At 45.7% G+C, this 14,945-nt stretch overlaps 1 protein-coding gene across 5 annotated transcripts; it reads right to left on the bottom strand.

Annotated features, from left to right (window-relative positions):
- Positions 1-5,066: 5,066 nt before the first annotated feature.
- slc2a6 (solute carrier family 2 member 6) lies at positions 5,067-14,433 on the bottom strand. Of its 5 annotated transcripts, none has more exons than XM_060045946.1 (9): positions 14,328-14,433; positions 13,919-14,011; positions 11,924-12,192; positions 10,959-11,055; positions 10,527-10,626; positions 10,121-10,314; positions 8,698-8,873; positions 6,771-7,051; positions 5,067-6,401 (listed from the first exon to the last, which is right to left on the bottom strand). In XM_060045946.1, exons 1-9 carry the CDS (start codon positions 14,352-14,354, stop codon positions 6,097-6,099), a joined length of 1,542 nt encoding a protein of 513 aa, XP_059901929.1. In that variant the 5' UTR covers positions 14,355-14,433; the 3' UTR covers positions 5,067-6,096. The 5 variants fall into 5 exon arrangements, with proteins under 5 accessions (XP_059901929.1, XP_059901931.1, XP_059901932.1 ...); XM_060045948.1 differs by lacking the exon at positions 14,328-14,433 and adding an exon at positions 14,120-14,319; XM_060045949.1 differs by lacking the exon at positions 14,328-14,433 and adding an exon at positions 14,189-14,319.
- Between the last annotated feature and the right edge of the window lie 512 nt (positions 14,434-14,945).

Here is a 14,945-nt window from a genome sequence, read left to right as displayed (position 1 = left end):
AAGAGCAAGGAAATCTGATTTCACCTCTATTATCAACGGGTTCGCTGAACAGAAGATAGATAGATAGATAGATATATACTTTATTAATCCCGGGGGAAATTCAAGTATCCAGTAGCAGCCGAAAACATACATAAAAACAGTGCAGATGGATGTGCAAAAATACAGATATAAATAAATGAATAAATAAATAAAATGTCTATTGTTGTTATCTATTGTCCTCCCTGCCTTTACTGGGAGCTGTTGTACAGTCTGATGGCCAGGGGGACTAACGAGTTTTTTAGTCTATTAGTGAAGGCATGCAGAGTTAACTTCTGAACGGGTAAGAGCAGTTGTTATTTTATTATTGGTTATGGCCGCTGTGCCATGTAGGAGTATGTTACCATTGGCCATTTTGATTAGGCCATAGTTGTGCTGTTTGGGAAATGTAGTTGTGTGGTCAGCTGAATGGATTTGTTTTGTTTTTGATAGTAGGCATTGTCTTTGCAAATACGGTGTACGTCATCCTAATAATGTTTCCGCGACTTTGACGTGTGATCTAGGGATGCTAAGTCTCTGTCCATGGTTCTGATGATGATTTTGCGTTCTCTCGTTGTGGCGGCTGTTGGCTTAGGCCCTATGGGGGAGTGGATGCATTCGCGTGTGTGTGTGTGTGCGTGCGTGTGTTTGGGGGGGGGGGGGGGGGGGCCAGCGATCTTTCCCCGAGGCCTAGCACAACTTTGCTACGCCACTGCATGTTTGTATGCATGTATGTATGTGTTTGTGTATGTGTTAGTGGTTTCTTTTGACTATGCATTTAGACAACGACTTAGTCATATTATCAACACTTTTAATGATAATGTTCTTAACAATGGAAAGAACATGAAAAATCGTTCAACGTCGGTCAAATAAACGTCAAATAATGCCGCGTTTCCACTGCAGGGTGCGGAACGGATCGGATCGCAAAGGTGCGGTAGGGAGGGGGCGGTATAGCCCAGCTCAGTTCCGAGGTCGCGTTTCCACTGCCGACAGTACACTTGGTGGTAGGCCGGATGTCGATCGCCGCGGCAGCTACGTAAACATCGTAAACAACGTCTTCCTGCCCAAGAATGCAGACGAACGTCTCCACCTCCTTGTTCGCCCAAGCAAGCTTTTTACGCGACATGTTAATTGTAAAGAATAATACCTCGAGGCTACTGTTTGTTTGTTTTTATCCCCGCGTCACCCGGAAGTGACGATTCTGTCGACCAATCAACGGAGGGGGGGTGTAGCTAGAATTCCAGGGTACCCTTTCAGGCGTCTGGTCTCGTTTTGGGTACCGCAACGGAGGAGTCCCTAGAATGGGGTCGGAACGGGTACGGCAAAGTCCGGGTCACGCCCACTTTTGGCGGTGGAAACGCGATCCGACCCGCACCTTTGCGATCCGATCCGTTCCGCACCCTGCAGTGGAAATGCGCCGCCAACGTCAGCCGATTCGACGAAGGTTCAGAGAAAGACGTCCAAACAGCTTTTCTTACAGTGGGTTCACACCAAAAGCGAAGGAACACTTTGGTTTGTTGTAAAAAATATACAGAGTCAAAGCAAAGACGCAAATAGATCTTTTGGCGGCGCAAACTACGCGGATCACGCACAATTTCACATGATTCTACTCGTGAGAACAATGCAAATATGCCCAATTCGTTACCAATGTGGCATCGACGCTGATGGAATGTCCAAATGTGTGATGGGATAATGCTATTTTGTAAGAGTGTCTTAGTAGGGAGGTGAGAGACTATCAAGATAAAACAAAAAGTTGAAACAAAAAGTATTACGTTGTGTTTTGCCAATTGTGGGTTGAATAGTTGTGTGTGCCATGCGCGCAGATGGGGGCGGGGGGGACATGTCCCCCTCAGATTCATAGTGACCCCCCCCCCACTCTGTCCCTACATAAGGCGACAAACATCGCCGGTAAAACGGAGGATTGATGTTCCGTTAGTTAGACTACATAAGGGGACAAACACCGCCGGTAAAACAGAGGATTAACGTTCCGTTAGTTCGACTAATTTACATGCAGCGCGCATTGAGAGCCTGGCGTTTGTGTGCTACGACTAATGGTGCGTTCCAGTTGTACACGAATGTCAGAATTTCCGTGCTCCAAGTCAGAATTGTAATCAGAACCCCCCGTGAAGTTGGATCTCCAACTCAGAAAGTCTGATTAATCTCACCAGCCAGACATAGAATTCATGCTATCTGCTACTCACGTAAAAAGTAGTTACATGTTTTGTTTTTACGTTTGTGAGGCTGGGACGCGCTGGGAGCACTCAACTTTGGGGTTACGTTGTTCCAAGCTCCAAGTTCCGACTTTCAGTGTAAATTGAACACACCATAAGGCACGACTCTCACTCCCCAGGGTCCTAAAGAGGAACTGGTTGCTCAGCCGCGCCTGTACCTGTTGCGGTGATCATTATGACAGAGCGGGTGCAATGAAGAAACAAAATGAAGCAGCAAAAAACAATCAGAGCGTTTTTTTAAAAAACAAACAAAGTAAGTAGGCTATCCTATCCTACGCCTGTTGCCTGTTGACTTTCCCAGATGTGGCAGCTAATCGTTTTGTATTGTTGAGTAGCTAGTGACATTAATAAACGGCATTTACTCTTACCTGAAGTAGGCTAAATGTAAAATAAAAGTATTTTTATGCCGTGGGTGAATAGCTTTAATGTTTTTTTCATTTTTATGTATAATCTTAGAAAATTCCTAAAGACATTTTGAGTGTGCCTGGCTCTGGCCCATACCTTGTCATTCTCTTTAGCTAGCTACCTACCTACACTCTAGTGATAATGTCACACACTCTAGCTGTGAACATTCTACCAATACACACCCATACATTTTTATGGCCTGATTTTTGGAGATTTATCTGCAAACTGTTTGGCTTAGAAAAGTCATAGCACTAATCTCCCGACCGAGCCACCGTTTTGGTACCTTTTCGTGTGTATGCGACCAAAACTGGGAGGAGTAGTCGACCGAATAACGTAGAGAAGAATACAATATTATAATAACTATGGTGTATAGTAGTAGTGTGCTTTTCCAGGCACACTAATAAGCAACTGTTAAGTGAAATTATAAGATTTAAAATGTCAACATTATCCTCCTGGCCTGCAGGCAATTCCTGATGACAGTGAGGCAGGCCCTTGTCAGTCAAGAAAGAGACTGCATGAGGAAGGAGAGAAAGAAGGAATACAGACAGAAGAAGCAGGGACAGAACAAGGAGGGAAAGAAGGAATACAGACAGAAGAAGCAAGGACAGAACAAGGAGGGACAGGAGGCGACACAGATGGAAAGGAAGTTGACATGATAATGACATATACAAAGCCAAATCAACCTGACCCTTTTCAGTGCAAACCATTGGCCCATAGGCTATTACGAAAGTAACTACTTGAGCGCTAGTTAAAGCCCAAATTACACAAAAATAACTTATTGAGTTGAAATAATTTGCTGACAGCTTGGTCCCCCCCAGTTCAAAAATCCCATCTGCGCCCCTGGTGTGTGCGTCTCCCTTAACCTGACTGAATGTTTGGTGTTGCGATTATTTGACTGTAAAACTGACATTTATATAATATATATGGTCCACATAACCAAGTAATATTGATTCCACATACGGTCAAATTGCTGTTGCCATTATTGGTCTTCCTGACAGCTGCCCTGCTGGCCAGTTAACAATTATTGTTTGGCCTTGATTTTACAATATTGGTATAATGTTCATATAATCAATTTAGCCTATTTACCATATGATAGAATTGCAGTTGGTTGAAAATGGGTCAAGTTACAACAGAGGCCCATAAGACCTGGACTGGACCATTGTGGTGAAAATGTTTAGTGGGTAGACTTGGACTGACGACCTAAGACTTGAGACTCGAGTTGGACTACTAAAATACTACTAAAATATGACGGGTGAGAATCCCCCCGTGCATGAATGTGTGCATAAGTACATGTCTGTGTGCGCGTGTGTGTATGTGTTTGTGTGTATACAAGTGATACAATATGCTGCATATATATTTTTCCTCTGACTAGTTTTCAGACAATGAGTGCCTCTGGTGTTTCTTTAATGGCTAGCTTAGGGAATTCAAGTGATGTCCTTGTATTAATAGGACTTCTCCAACTGGACTATTTTACTGTTGATGTGTAGACATGTACATCTTTACTGTTAATGTGTTTTGTAGACAATGTGCACGTCTTTACCTCTTAATGTGCTAATGTGTAGTTCTTTAACTGTTAATGTGTAGACATTTAACTGGAAGGTTGTAAACTTCCTTCACAAATACTTGGCCTGGAGTCTAGGGGAGGCAACATGTCAGAAAAGCATTCCCATGAAGGTATAGATGATTGAGTGACGCAGACATAAAATATGTTTGTCATTTATTGAATGGAGAATTAGTGCCATTAAGTTATACGTTTATAGCAAGTTAAGTTTAGTTTAGTTTATTTATTTAGCACACATTAACATCTATGGTGCATGGAGGGAACGAAGCCCAATAGGCTTGAACAAGAGTTCCAGCCTTTTCAATAATCACAATCAAATCCGATTTATAAGAAACAAATAAACTTTAGAAAATATGGAGACAAAATACATAAATAAGCAAAGTTCAATGGAAAAGATGTAATAAAAGCATGTGGTGGATAGAAAAAAGATGTGGGGCAAGGGCCAGGACAGGAAGTGATTAAATGATTCATGAAAAGATAAGATGTTTTTTAAGCTGCTTTTTAAAGAGTTGGTGGGATGATATGGATTTGATGATGTGATGTGCGGGTGAAGATAGGTTACTATTGTTGCTGTGTCTAGTACGATATGAATGTACGTCAAATTAGTTAATAAAGAAAGTCTGAAAACTTCCAGGGAGATCTTGGTTTCTGTAAATAGCAAGGCTAGTGCTACACGCCACCTAGGGGCTACAACACGCCACCTAGGGGCTACAACACGCCACCTAGGGGCTACAACACGCCACCTAGGGGCTACAACACGCCACCTAGGGGCTACAACACGCCACCTAGGGGCTACAACACGCCACCTAGGGGGCTTTTGTTGGGCTCCATCAGACAAAGGACTCAGGCGGGGATGTTGAAAGCCAGTTTATTGTTAGAAGACTGTCGATGGAGACTTGGTGCTGGTGCTCCACGTGGCCGTGCAGGGGATCTCTCTCTGAGTGTGTGCGTTGATGGCTGGTTTAACCTGTGCACACGGATCCTTCGACGGACACCAGACGTGCTGCCTCCACCCTGGCCCGGGCCGGGTGGAGGCTGCCTCACGCCGGCCCCCTCCGTCATCCGTCAGACAGTCCTTCAGCCTTTGATTCCAGTAGTCTGACTGTAGATTCAGACTCCCATCCAAAAGGTTCCCCTTGATCGTCAGGCAACCCATTCTTCTAAATGTTCTGAAGCTACGCCCATACGCCCTTAAAGCCAGCAGGCCTAGGTCTGCTAAACAAGTTCTCAGCCGATGCACGTTCAGCAGCCTTTAGACATTAAAACTCCCTGCGTTTACACCCTTCAGTTGAGTCATCATTACTACACAGTTTGTCCCTCATTAAGGCGTTTCCTTTCAACTTTAAACTTTGTGCTAAAAGCAGGTTCCCTAATTTCAGTAGTTGTTGTTGCCTAGTAATGACAAGGTGGAGTTTGTTGCTCCAGCTTCCTCTGAGCTCTGGATATTGTTGTATTGAGAAGGTGTAGACTATAAACACAGCTCCCTCTGATCCTCATAGCACAAACACTACTCATTGAAGTGCTGCACACCATGATCATCGCAAAATAACTTTTGGAAGTAGTACAGACCACGGTCATTTTTTATTGATATTATTTAACAGAGAACTGTTCCAAGTCAAAGGCACAGTGGAGAACAGGTGAACATATCTTTCTATAGCCAGGTTCCCTGACACTTTTTCGCTGAGGATAAGAATTCCAGAAGATTCAGGAAATAGCACCTGCAACTTGACTGTTAGTAGGTAATGTACAAGTTTGGGGTAAGATACAACCTCCATTTCAAACACTTCCAAGCCCCGATCTCAACGAATCATTGACCTCCGTGTGTGCGTGTGCACGTGATTGTTCATTCACGCTCACAGGTCTCATGAACCCAACCCTGGACCTCTAGCTGCTGATTGTGAAAGTGCGTCCGGTTCTGAAAAAGTTCTCAATCTCCTCCAGCGTGCGCCCCCGCGTCTCGGGGACGCGCACGGCTGTGAAGAGCAGGCAGAACACACACACCACGGTGAAGCACAGGTACGGCACGTACAGGCCGTACCTGTCGGCCAGGATAATGAAGAGGTGCGTCACTGCGAAGGCCGTCAGCCAGCTGACCGCCACGCACAGCCCAGAGGCCACGCCCCGGGCCACCAGGGGCAGCACCTCCGCCATCAGGAGCCACGTGATTGGTCCCCAGCCCATGGCGTAGCCTATAGGAGACAACCGGCACGGCTTCAACAAGCTGAGTCAGGGTTAGGGCTGCTAGCATACCTAAACACCGTTACCAGGAATAAATGTGGAATCCTTTGACAAATCATTTGACAAGGCAATATCTGATCTCAAATACATATAGCCCAAACACTATGTAGACAGCTCGCCCACACAAAGGGAATCAATGTTCAATAAAGCCACACACACGTCCACGGTCATTCTGTCTGGACTGCTGGAGTACTCGTGGAGGTAATGCAAATGAGGATCGTTGGGCTGGGAACCAGTTTAGGGTCAGCCTGGGTCGGTTCCCAGTTCTTTGTTTCCTGTAGAAGGCCCCAAACTCACCGAAGCCCTTGTAATGAACTCACCGAAGATGAAGATGATGACGAGGAAGAGCGGCACCAGGCTGAGGCCTGCGGGCGCGACCCCGAGGGAGTCGAACCCGGGCTGGGGGAGGCGGGTGACGTTGGGTGGGGTCGGCGGGGGGGTGCACCCGTTGGCGTGGGAGTACATGGTGAGACTCAGGCTGGACAGGATCATCAGCATGCTGGAGGTGTACAGCAGGGCCTTACGTCCGGCCCTGTCCATCAAACTGGCTGCTATGGCGACCGAGAACAGGCGGACGACTCCGACGATGACCGTGGCGATCCTGAAAGGCATTCAACAACTGTTTCACTTTTGTCGCTGTGAGAAAAGAGTCTCACGGCGACAAAAGAATGATAATTAAAGGTTAATATCGTCTTAGTCGACGGTGACCATCAACGATGTTTGTGCAAACCAGCGTCCTCTTGCGGTGTACACGCGCTCATAAATGAGGGCAGTGCTATGCCAACGACATCCAATCCTATTCCGAAAAGTCAGTGTAAACCCACCCATGACCTGGCCGTTTACTCCAATAGTTGCCACAAATGTTTTTTCGATTGAAATATTCGGGACGGTTTTACAATAACTAGTGACAACTGATGATTAACGATCTATGCTTCCCGTAATGCTAGCGAGTGGAATGCTCAGAGGCTATGATCTGCTCTGAAGCAAATTCACGGAATGTACTGTATGTTAGCATTCTAATTAACATTCTGATAGGGATCTGGCTTGTGGCATTCCTAGCGACATCACTTTTTCTTCCTTGACGTCAGCTCTTCCGAACATCCGTAAATAAGGATGCCAAACATAGGATTGTTCGCCCACCAATACGGAACATGAGCTGGGTTGACACGAGGCTGTTTGGTTTTACCCTCCTGATGATGTTGTTGACGGCCACCTGCCGTAGCCTGTCTGACCGGGGCCGGGGCCCAGTGTATGTTAGGGTGCACTCACACTAGGCCATCTGGCCGTGGCCGGGGCCGTTTTCACACCTAACTGTGCTCAAATCTGCCAGTGTGAGTGTGGCCAGTCTGGCCAGGCCAGGCCAACTTGGCCACTTGGGAGAGGTGTGCTGCTACGGTACGGGCCGCCGCGGTACAGATGCTAATGAGCCGACACGCGCACACGCACGGCTACGCAACCTGAGCTGGATGACGTATAGTCCATGCGACGACCACGGACATGATAAAGGCGACGAGCCTTCTTTCCCATTAAACGGTAAACATGGCGTCAAGCGGTTCAACTGTTGGTGTGTTCTCTGTGTTGTTGTCCATTGTTGTTAAAACTCTGACTACCGGCAGACTTTATTATGGTCCGTGCATGCTTGGTGATGGATGCTTGGTGATGACGTGTTACGACGTGATGATGTATGTACAAGAGCCTACAGTTGCGACGGCCAACGGCCAAGGCCAGATGGCCTAGTGTGAGTGCACCCTTGGGGGCCCAAACCCCAGAGACCTAAGACAGGGGGTACCATAATCCATTTGATTGTTGTCTGAAATTGTATGTTGATCTTGTGTTACCTTTATTTTTCACACCTACACACACACACACACACACACACACACACACACACACACACACACACACACACACACACACACACACACACACACACACACACACACACCGATTCGTATGTAGGCAGAAGAATGGGAGAGACATTTCGGCCACAGTAAAATAACCTTCCAAACATTGGTCTAACTTACTGGTATGGAGGCAGCAGTTGTGCTTACATTAAAACAATAAGTAATAGGATGATGATCATCAGGCTGTTTTGGTGCCCCCTTCTGTTATTAATGTGTATGTAGGGGCGGTGCTAACAAAACGTCTATGGGTAAGGGCAGTATATAAATAATATATATATAACAATTCTGTAGACGACCCAAACAGAAGTTGTAAAATCCAGAAGGGATCCTTCTCGTCACCTACCCGGGATCCAGAGCTATTTTGCTTGTGGATAAGATGTACTGCATGTAGACCAGAGTGGGAGTGATGCCCGACAGCTGCTGCAGGAATCGCATCCCCACGGAGATGAGGATGGGCCGGTAGTACGTGGGCGTGGCCAACTCCCTCAGGGTGACGCCCCTCTGGGATCTGATGCTGTTCTGTAACGCACACACAAATGTCTTCAGCACAACACTTACATTACAATAATCCGATCGATTTGTGTCTCATTATAACTTGTGAAGATTGTATTCATTATAGAGTACGTTTCAACTTGTTTGTCAGATTTAGTATTCCGGTATAACAGTAACTTTTGGGTCGTGATGTGAAGATTTTGCCCAACAACCCCAGAAATCTGTCCTGTTAACCTCCAAGATCGCCGTGTGCATCAGGGTACGATTTTAATCAAATAATTACAGACTACAGTTCATTTCTTTATTGTAATTCACACAATAAGCAAGGCTTTTCCATACATAACATGTCCATTGTGGGTCGTGGATACCACGTTGGTCAGATATATTAACGTGACCTATTTTTGCGGGTTAAGACATATTTTGACATGTTAACGCAACAAAACACGCCTTTTTATTATATGGTTGTGAAACATTACAGCATAGAGCTAGCGATGTATCTATCTTTTCCCGAGCTGCTTGTTTTGTTTCCTCTTCGCCCTGGTTGCTAGTCGAAAAACATTCCCTAAATTTGCGGTAAAAGTGGTATCGAGGTACGTTTTGATAGGGTCCAAAAAATCGATCGGATCGTAGTTGGTATGGCACTTTTCACACGAGCAAATATAACACAAAGTGCTTAATACAACCGTCGTCGTCCCCCACCCTCCCACTACTCACCCAGAGATATTCAAACATGTCAAAAAAATCCCCACCTCTCCCTCCCACCCGTCCTTACCCAAAGCTTTGTGGAAATAAATAAATAAATAAATAATTAGTTAAATGGTTAAATGGTAGGTGTTTAATACAAAGCCTGACTAAAAGCTAGGCTTTGAGTTCGCCCTTAAAAATATCAACACTCTCACTTCCTCGGGTCCTCCGGCACGGTGTGGAGCGTAGTAGTGAAAGGACGCCTCGCCGTGAGTTTTAAAGGTGACGCATTGTGCCACCAGGTGTGAGTGTGATTAGCTCTGACAAGCAGTTTGGACCATCAGCCTCTTCTGCCATCATAGCTGGGCGTGTCGGGCTGGAAGACGGAGCAACGTTGGCTACAGTCCACCGGGGAGGCTGGGAGGCTGATCGACCTGTCACACTGATGTTCAAAACGGCTTGTAACGGCTAATCACACTCACACCTGGTGGCACACCTTTTGAGTTGTTGCACAAACTTGTGGAACCTTTAAAAGGCTGCTGGCAGAGGACAGGGGGTGGGGGGGGGGTCCTGGGACGAGCAGCTCTCACCTGCACAGCGCGGAGCTCCGTCTGCACGTCGTAGTCCCGCCCCCTCAGCCAGCGCAGGGCCTCCTCCGCCTCCTCCTCCCGGCCCAGCGAGAGCAGCCTCCTGGGGGAGGAGGGCATCAGGGCCACCAGGACCACCAGGGCCACCGCCGGGACCCCCCCCGCCACCGCCAGCCAGCGCCAGGGCAGCCACGTGCCTGAAGGACGCACACACACGCGCACGCACACGCACGCACAGTTCCCGTTTCACTTCACTCTGCGGTGCGACTGAGATGTGAAACCTCAGACAAACAACAGCAACACCATAACGCCATGACACCATCACACCGTTACAACATGACACAGTCACGCAGCACATCATGACGAAAACACAATAATGCAACCACACAGCACGGCTCCTCCATCTCACCCAGAGCGTAGAGAACCAAGGCCCCACACACTGCAGTGATCTGTGGGCAGGAACCCATGGCCCCTCTGATCGCTGGGTGGGAGATCTCTGAGATATAGACCTGGAACGCACACACACACACGCACACACACACACAAACATGAGTGAGTACACCCACACACAAACATGCATGCATACACGCACACACACACACAAACATGCATGCATACACGCACACACACACACACAAACATGAGCGAATACACCCACACAGGCACCCACACACAAGCATGCACACACACACACACACACACACACACACACACACACACACACACACACACACACACACACACACACACACACACACACACACACACACACGTAGACTCAAATGCAGGCAGAAGCATGACGGAGCACGATAAGGTCCGTAACACCATCGGGACGTCTTACTGGTATGGAGGCAGAAGTCATCCCCCCGGCGATGCCCGTCAGGAAGCGCCCTAAAAGGAGCATCCACCTGTCTGAGGCTCCGCCCATCAGCATGTACCTGAAGGGGGAGGGGCATAATGCATGATCCCTGTGTATCCTGGTGGCCACTATCTTGCAATACAGTTTGTAATACCTTATATACAATTCCTAGCATCCGTGTATATTAGTACTACAGGTACATTAACAGGTGCATTACACAATTACACAGAAAACGCGTGTTATTCTGTTAAACCTGGCGGACATTGGGTCACAAATGGGAACAATCACTCTTAATACTGAAGAACTGTGTAATAGCATTGAACCCAGTCATATGATATTACGACTTTATGAATATAAATAAATAAAGAATAGGATTGTTACGTAATCTTATACACTGGGAGAGGTGTCCTATAGGGACACCCCGCAGGCCGGCCGAATCCACTCTATACCCCCCTTAAATCCAGGTTCCATGAGCACTTACTTGGTTAAGGGGATCTGGTAACCATATGAGCCAGGCTATGTATGAAAAAGCATGTGAGGTCTATTGCAAACTAATCCAAGAGTTGGTGTTTGATGTGGGGGTTTGGCTCCACTTTAAATAGGACTAGTGTATGTAATTACTGTAATAATATGATGCAGTCAAATATGAATTTTATAAAGACTTAAGCCAGATAAGTCAATTTGATTGTTTAGCCCCTCCCGGTTATACCCGGAGGCGCTGTGTGTGTGAACAAAAATGTCTGAATCAGCCCCTCCGGAAAAAAACACAAAATCGTAAAATATCGCAACATTGAAAGAATCGCAAAGCATGTCGTGTTGGCACAAACAAAATCGTAATATCGTACCGTGGGGTCGATGCTTATTCCTGTCACCCGTACTGTTGGATTAATGCACCACCTTACGAGACCACCACAGGGTGTGAAACGCAGAGGGAGAGGTTCACCCACCCGACCGCGGAGGGCAGCGCCGACGTCATGATGCTCATCTTGCGGCCGATCATGTCGTTGAGCATCATGGTGCCCAGCCCGCCGGCGGCGGCGCCCAGGGAGTAGATGGAGCCGAACCAGGCGTACTGCGTGGAGTCCATCTGGAGCCGCGGGTCCTCAGACCCCTGGAGAGCGGTCTGCACCGGCGAGGCGTACACCAGGGAGTAGCCGAAGCTGAAGTTGCCCAGGACCACGGAGAAGACGGCCAGGAACAGTCGGGAATTGTTGACCTGGATGGAAAGAGGTCACAGGTCAGGACTGGAGGGACAGAGGTGGAAAAGCTGCGTTGTGCGTCTTTTGTTACACTTGTGGTCAAACATAGTCCAACAAAAGATGTTACATATATACAGGGTATATATGATAGATATACATATATATATATCAACACTGCGGATGCGCGCGCAGAAAGAAAAAATTTGCCAGCTTACTGTTACGTTAAACTGTAATCAGACACTATGGTTATATGCTATAGACCCTAAAGTATCGTTGGTATAAAGGCTGGGACGAATTTCGAATTATAAATATGTACACTTTATGTTGAAAGTATAGACCGTCGCAATGCCCATTGAAACGAATGGTGCAGTGATTGTTCTTTAAAACGAGAGCTGTCAAATTGAATTAAAATGTAATCAGACAACGCAGTTGTATGCTATAGACCCTAGAGTATCTGTGGTATAAAGGCTGGGACGAATTTCGAATTATGAATTTGTACAATCCTTAACGTTAGCTCTCTGGCTCATAGCTCAGCGGACTAGAATACCTCCCGCTGCCATGTCGTAGCTACGGTCCGCAGGGACGCCCCCCCCCCCCCCCCCCCCGCTCAACAATTCAGCAGTCAGCACCCCCCACTTCATATGACTTCCTGCGTCCCTGACGGTCCGTCCTATTTATGTGAAAACTTTATATTTGGATTGAAAAACGCATGAAAATATAAATGAATGATCTTAATTTATTTTCCTTGGCAAGTGGCCATGGTATTAGCGGGATAATGCCCTTCGAGGTGTCAAAAACATGTTTGATCGATCGTAATTAAAGGGGACTACTTTTTGAGGGAGATGAACTCAAACAGAGTATATTTAATAAGCATGCAATACGAATAAGAAAAAGCATAATTATTAAAGTATTTGAATTGTTTTATTATGTTGACAAGCAAGAAGTAGAATAAATGGGATAATCAGTCTTAAAAGGGTTTGGGCAACCAACGGCACAACAACACATGATTGCGGCTCTTGTCGCTCTCGTCTCTTTCTGCCAACGACACGCGCGTAGAGCGGGGAGTGACGAGAGTGACGTAGACTGATAATCAGAATCAGAATCAGAATCACTTTTATTACATCTTATTGTACAGTACACAAGAGTAAAAATCTTAGGCTTGGTTCCTCAACATTCACAACGCAGCAACAGTACAAGATAAAATAAATAAAGATAAGAAAGCATATAATATGCGTAGATAGATACTTCAGTATGTCCCAGGTTGGTTGATGATCTTTGTGCCAGTTAAGGGTATGATGAGTTCACATGTGAAGGGTTACCCAGTGGTCTATATGTGTATCTAATATATTGACTCCGCTCATTAATTACATACAAACTTAATTGTAATTTATGAAAAAAAAATATGAATAAATATGTGTATATATATATATATAACTACAGAATCTATGGATAAACATTTTTTTACTTTTACAAATTTATTTGACTAATATATTTGTTGATATAAACTATGTACGAATCAGCCAACCTATGGATCAATTTAAGAAAAGGTAAGCTACTACTTATAGTACTAGGCCTACTTCTACTACTACAACTTCTACAACCAATACTTGTACCACAATACAACTACTACTACTACTGCTAGTAGTACTACTAATTATTATAATAATCTGAACATATTTTTGTCACGTGATTACGTTAGGATATGTAGTGGGTTAGTATAACGAAGGTCAGATGTTCACCTACCAGGGAAGCTGTCCCCGGTTCTCCGCCCAGCAGAGCAGTGTTCTCATCCGAGGCGGCAGCCTTTGACCGGCGATCCATAATGACGGCTGATGTCTGAATGTATCAGAATCAGTTACCTGTGATGCTTGCTTTGATACGCAGGAGTAATTCCTGACCAACTGAATACATTGAAATGGTAAATACCAAAAAACAAACACATACCAATATGTTCCTATTAAACCTGAAACAGACAGTCCTTTTTCTGGTCCTCTTTGTCAGAATGAAACTTACAGGGGTTATATAGACCACCACTGAGCCACATGGATGTGAGAATAAAAATGCCTACTTTGCGAATGGGATTACCCAACTGATGAAAAGATATCTCCGCAAAAGAGGTTCAGAATGGTGCAGCAGACCAGACCACACTCGCCACTAACTCATTCCCCCTCCCCTTCATCGTCCAATCACGACGTCCGTCATGATGGAAATTGTCGCCTTTTTAAAACATGAATGAATGAACTTGAATGATGTCGACAGAGACCTCAAACCTAGTAGGGGTTAGACAGAGTTTTGCAACCACCGAATTTTTCTCAGGGACAGAATGCAGAAGCTGAACAATCTCAAATGGATATTCCCAGATGAGGAAATCTTTAGTGAAAGCAGAACAGAAGACCACCACTCCCCTGATCAGTGGGTTGAATCCTTCAACACGCTGCACTTTCCCGAGTGAAGTCACCCATCATGAGACTCAATCCAGCTGTATTTCACCGCATGCTCCTTAGCCATCATATGTGTGGAATGGTCTTCAAGTTATTGTCCTGTTATAACTATGTCATAGTGGTCGATATTTATAGGCCTGGGCTGGTAGCACTATTAAACATTTGTTTTCTTTCAAGTAGAATGTAGACATTGTTGCATGGTAAAACTAAAACTAAAAAGTATTTTCTTACATATCCACCCTTAAATACAAATATGATGTTTGTTTAAACTACTGTCAGCCACCAATAAGCAGCCATCATGGCTGTATATGATACCACAATGTTGAATA

The sequence above is a fragment of the Gadus macrocephalus genome, chromosome 2 (assembly GCF_031168955.1).
Source record: "Gadus macrocephalus chromosome 2, ASM3116895v1".
In the NCBI taxonomy this organism is placed as follows: Eukaryota; Metazoa; Chordata; class Actinopteri; order Gadiformes; family Gadidae; genus Gadus; species Gadus macrocephalus.
Note: the sequence above shows the minus strand (reverse complement) of the source record. Positions and strands in the feature narration are given on the sequence as shown.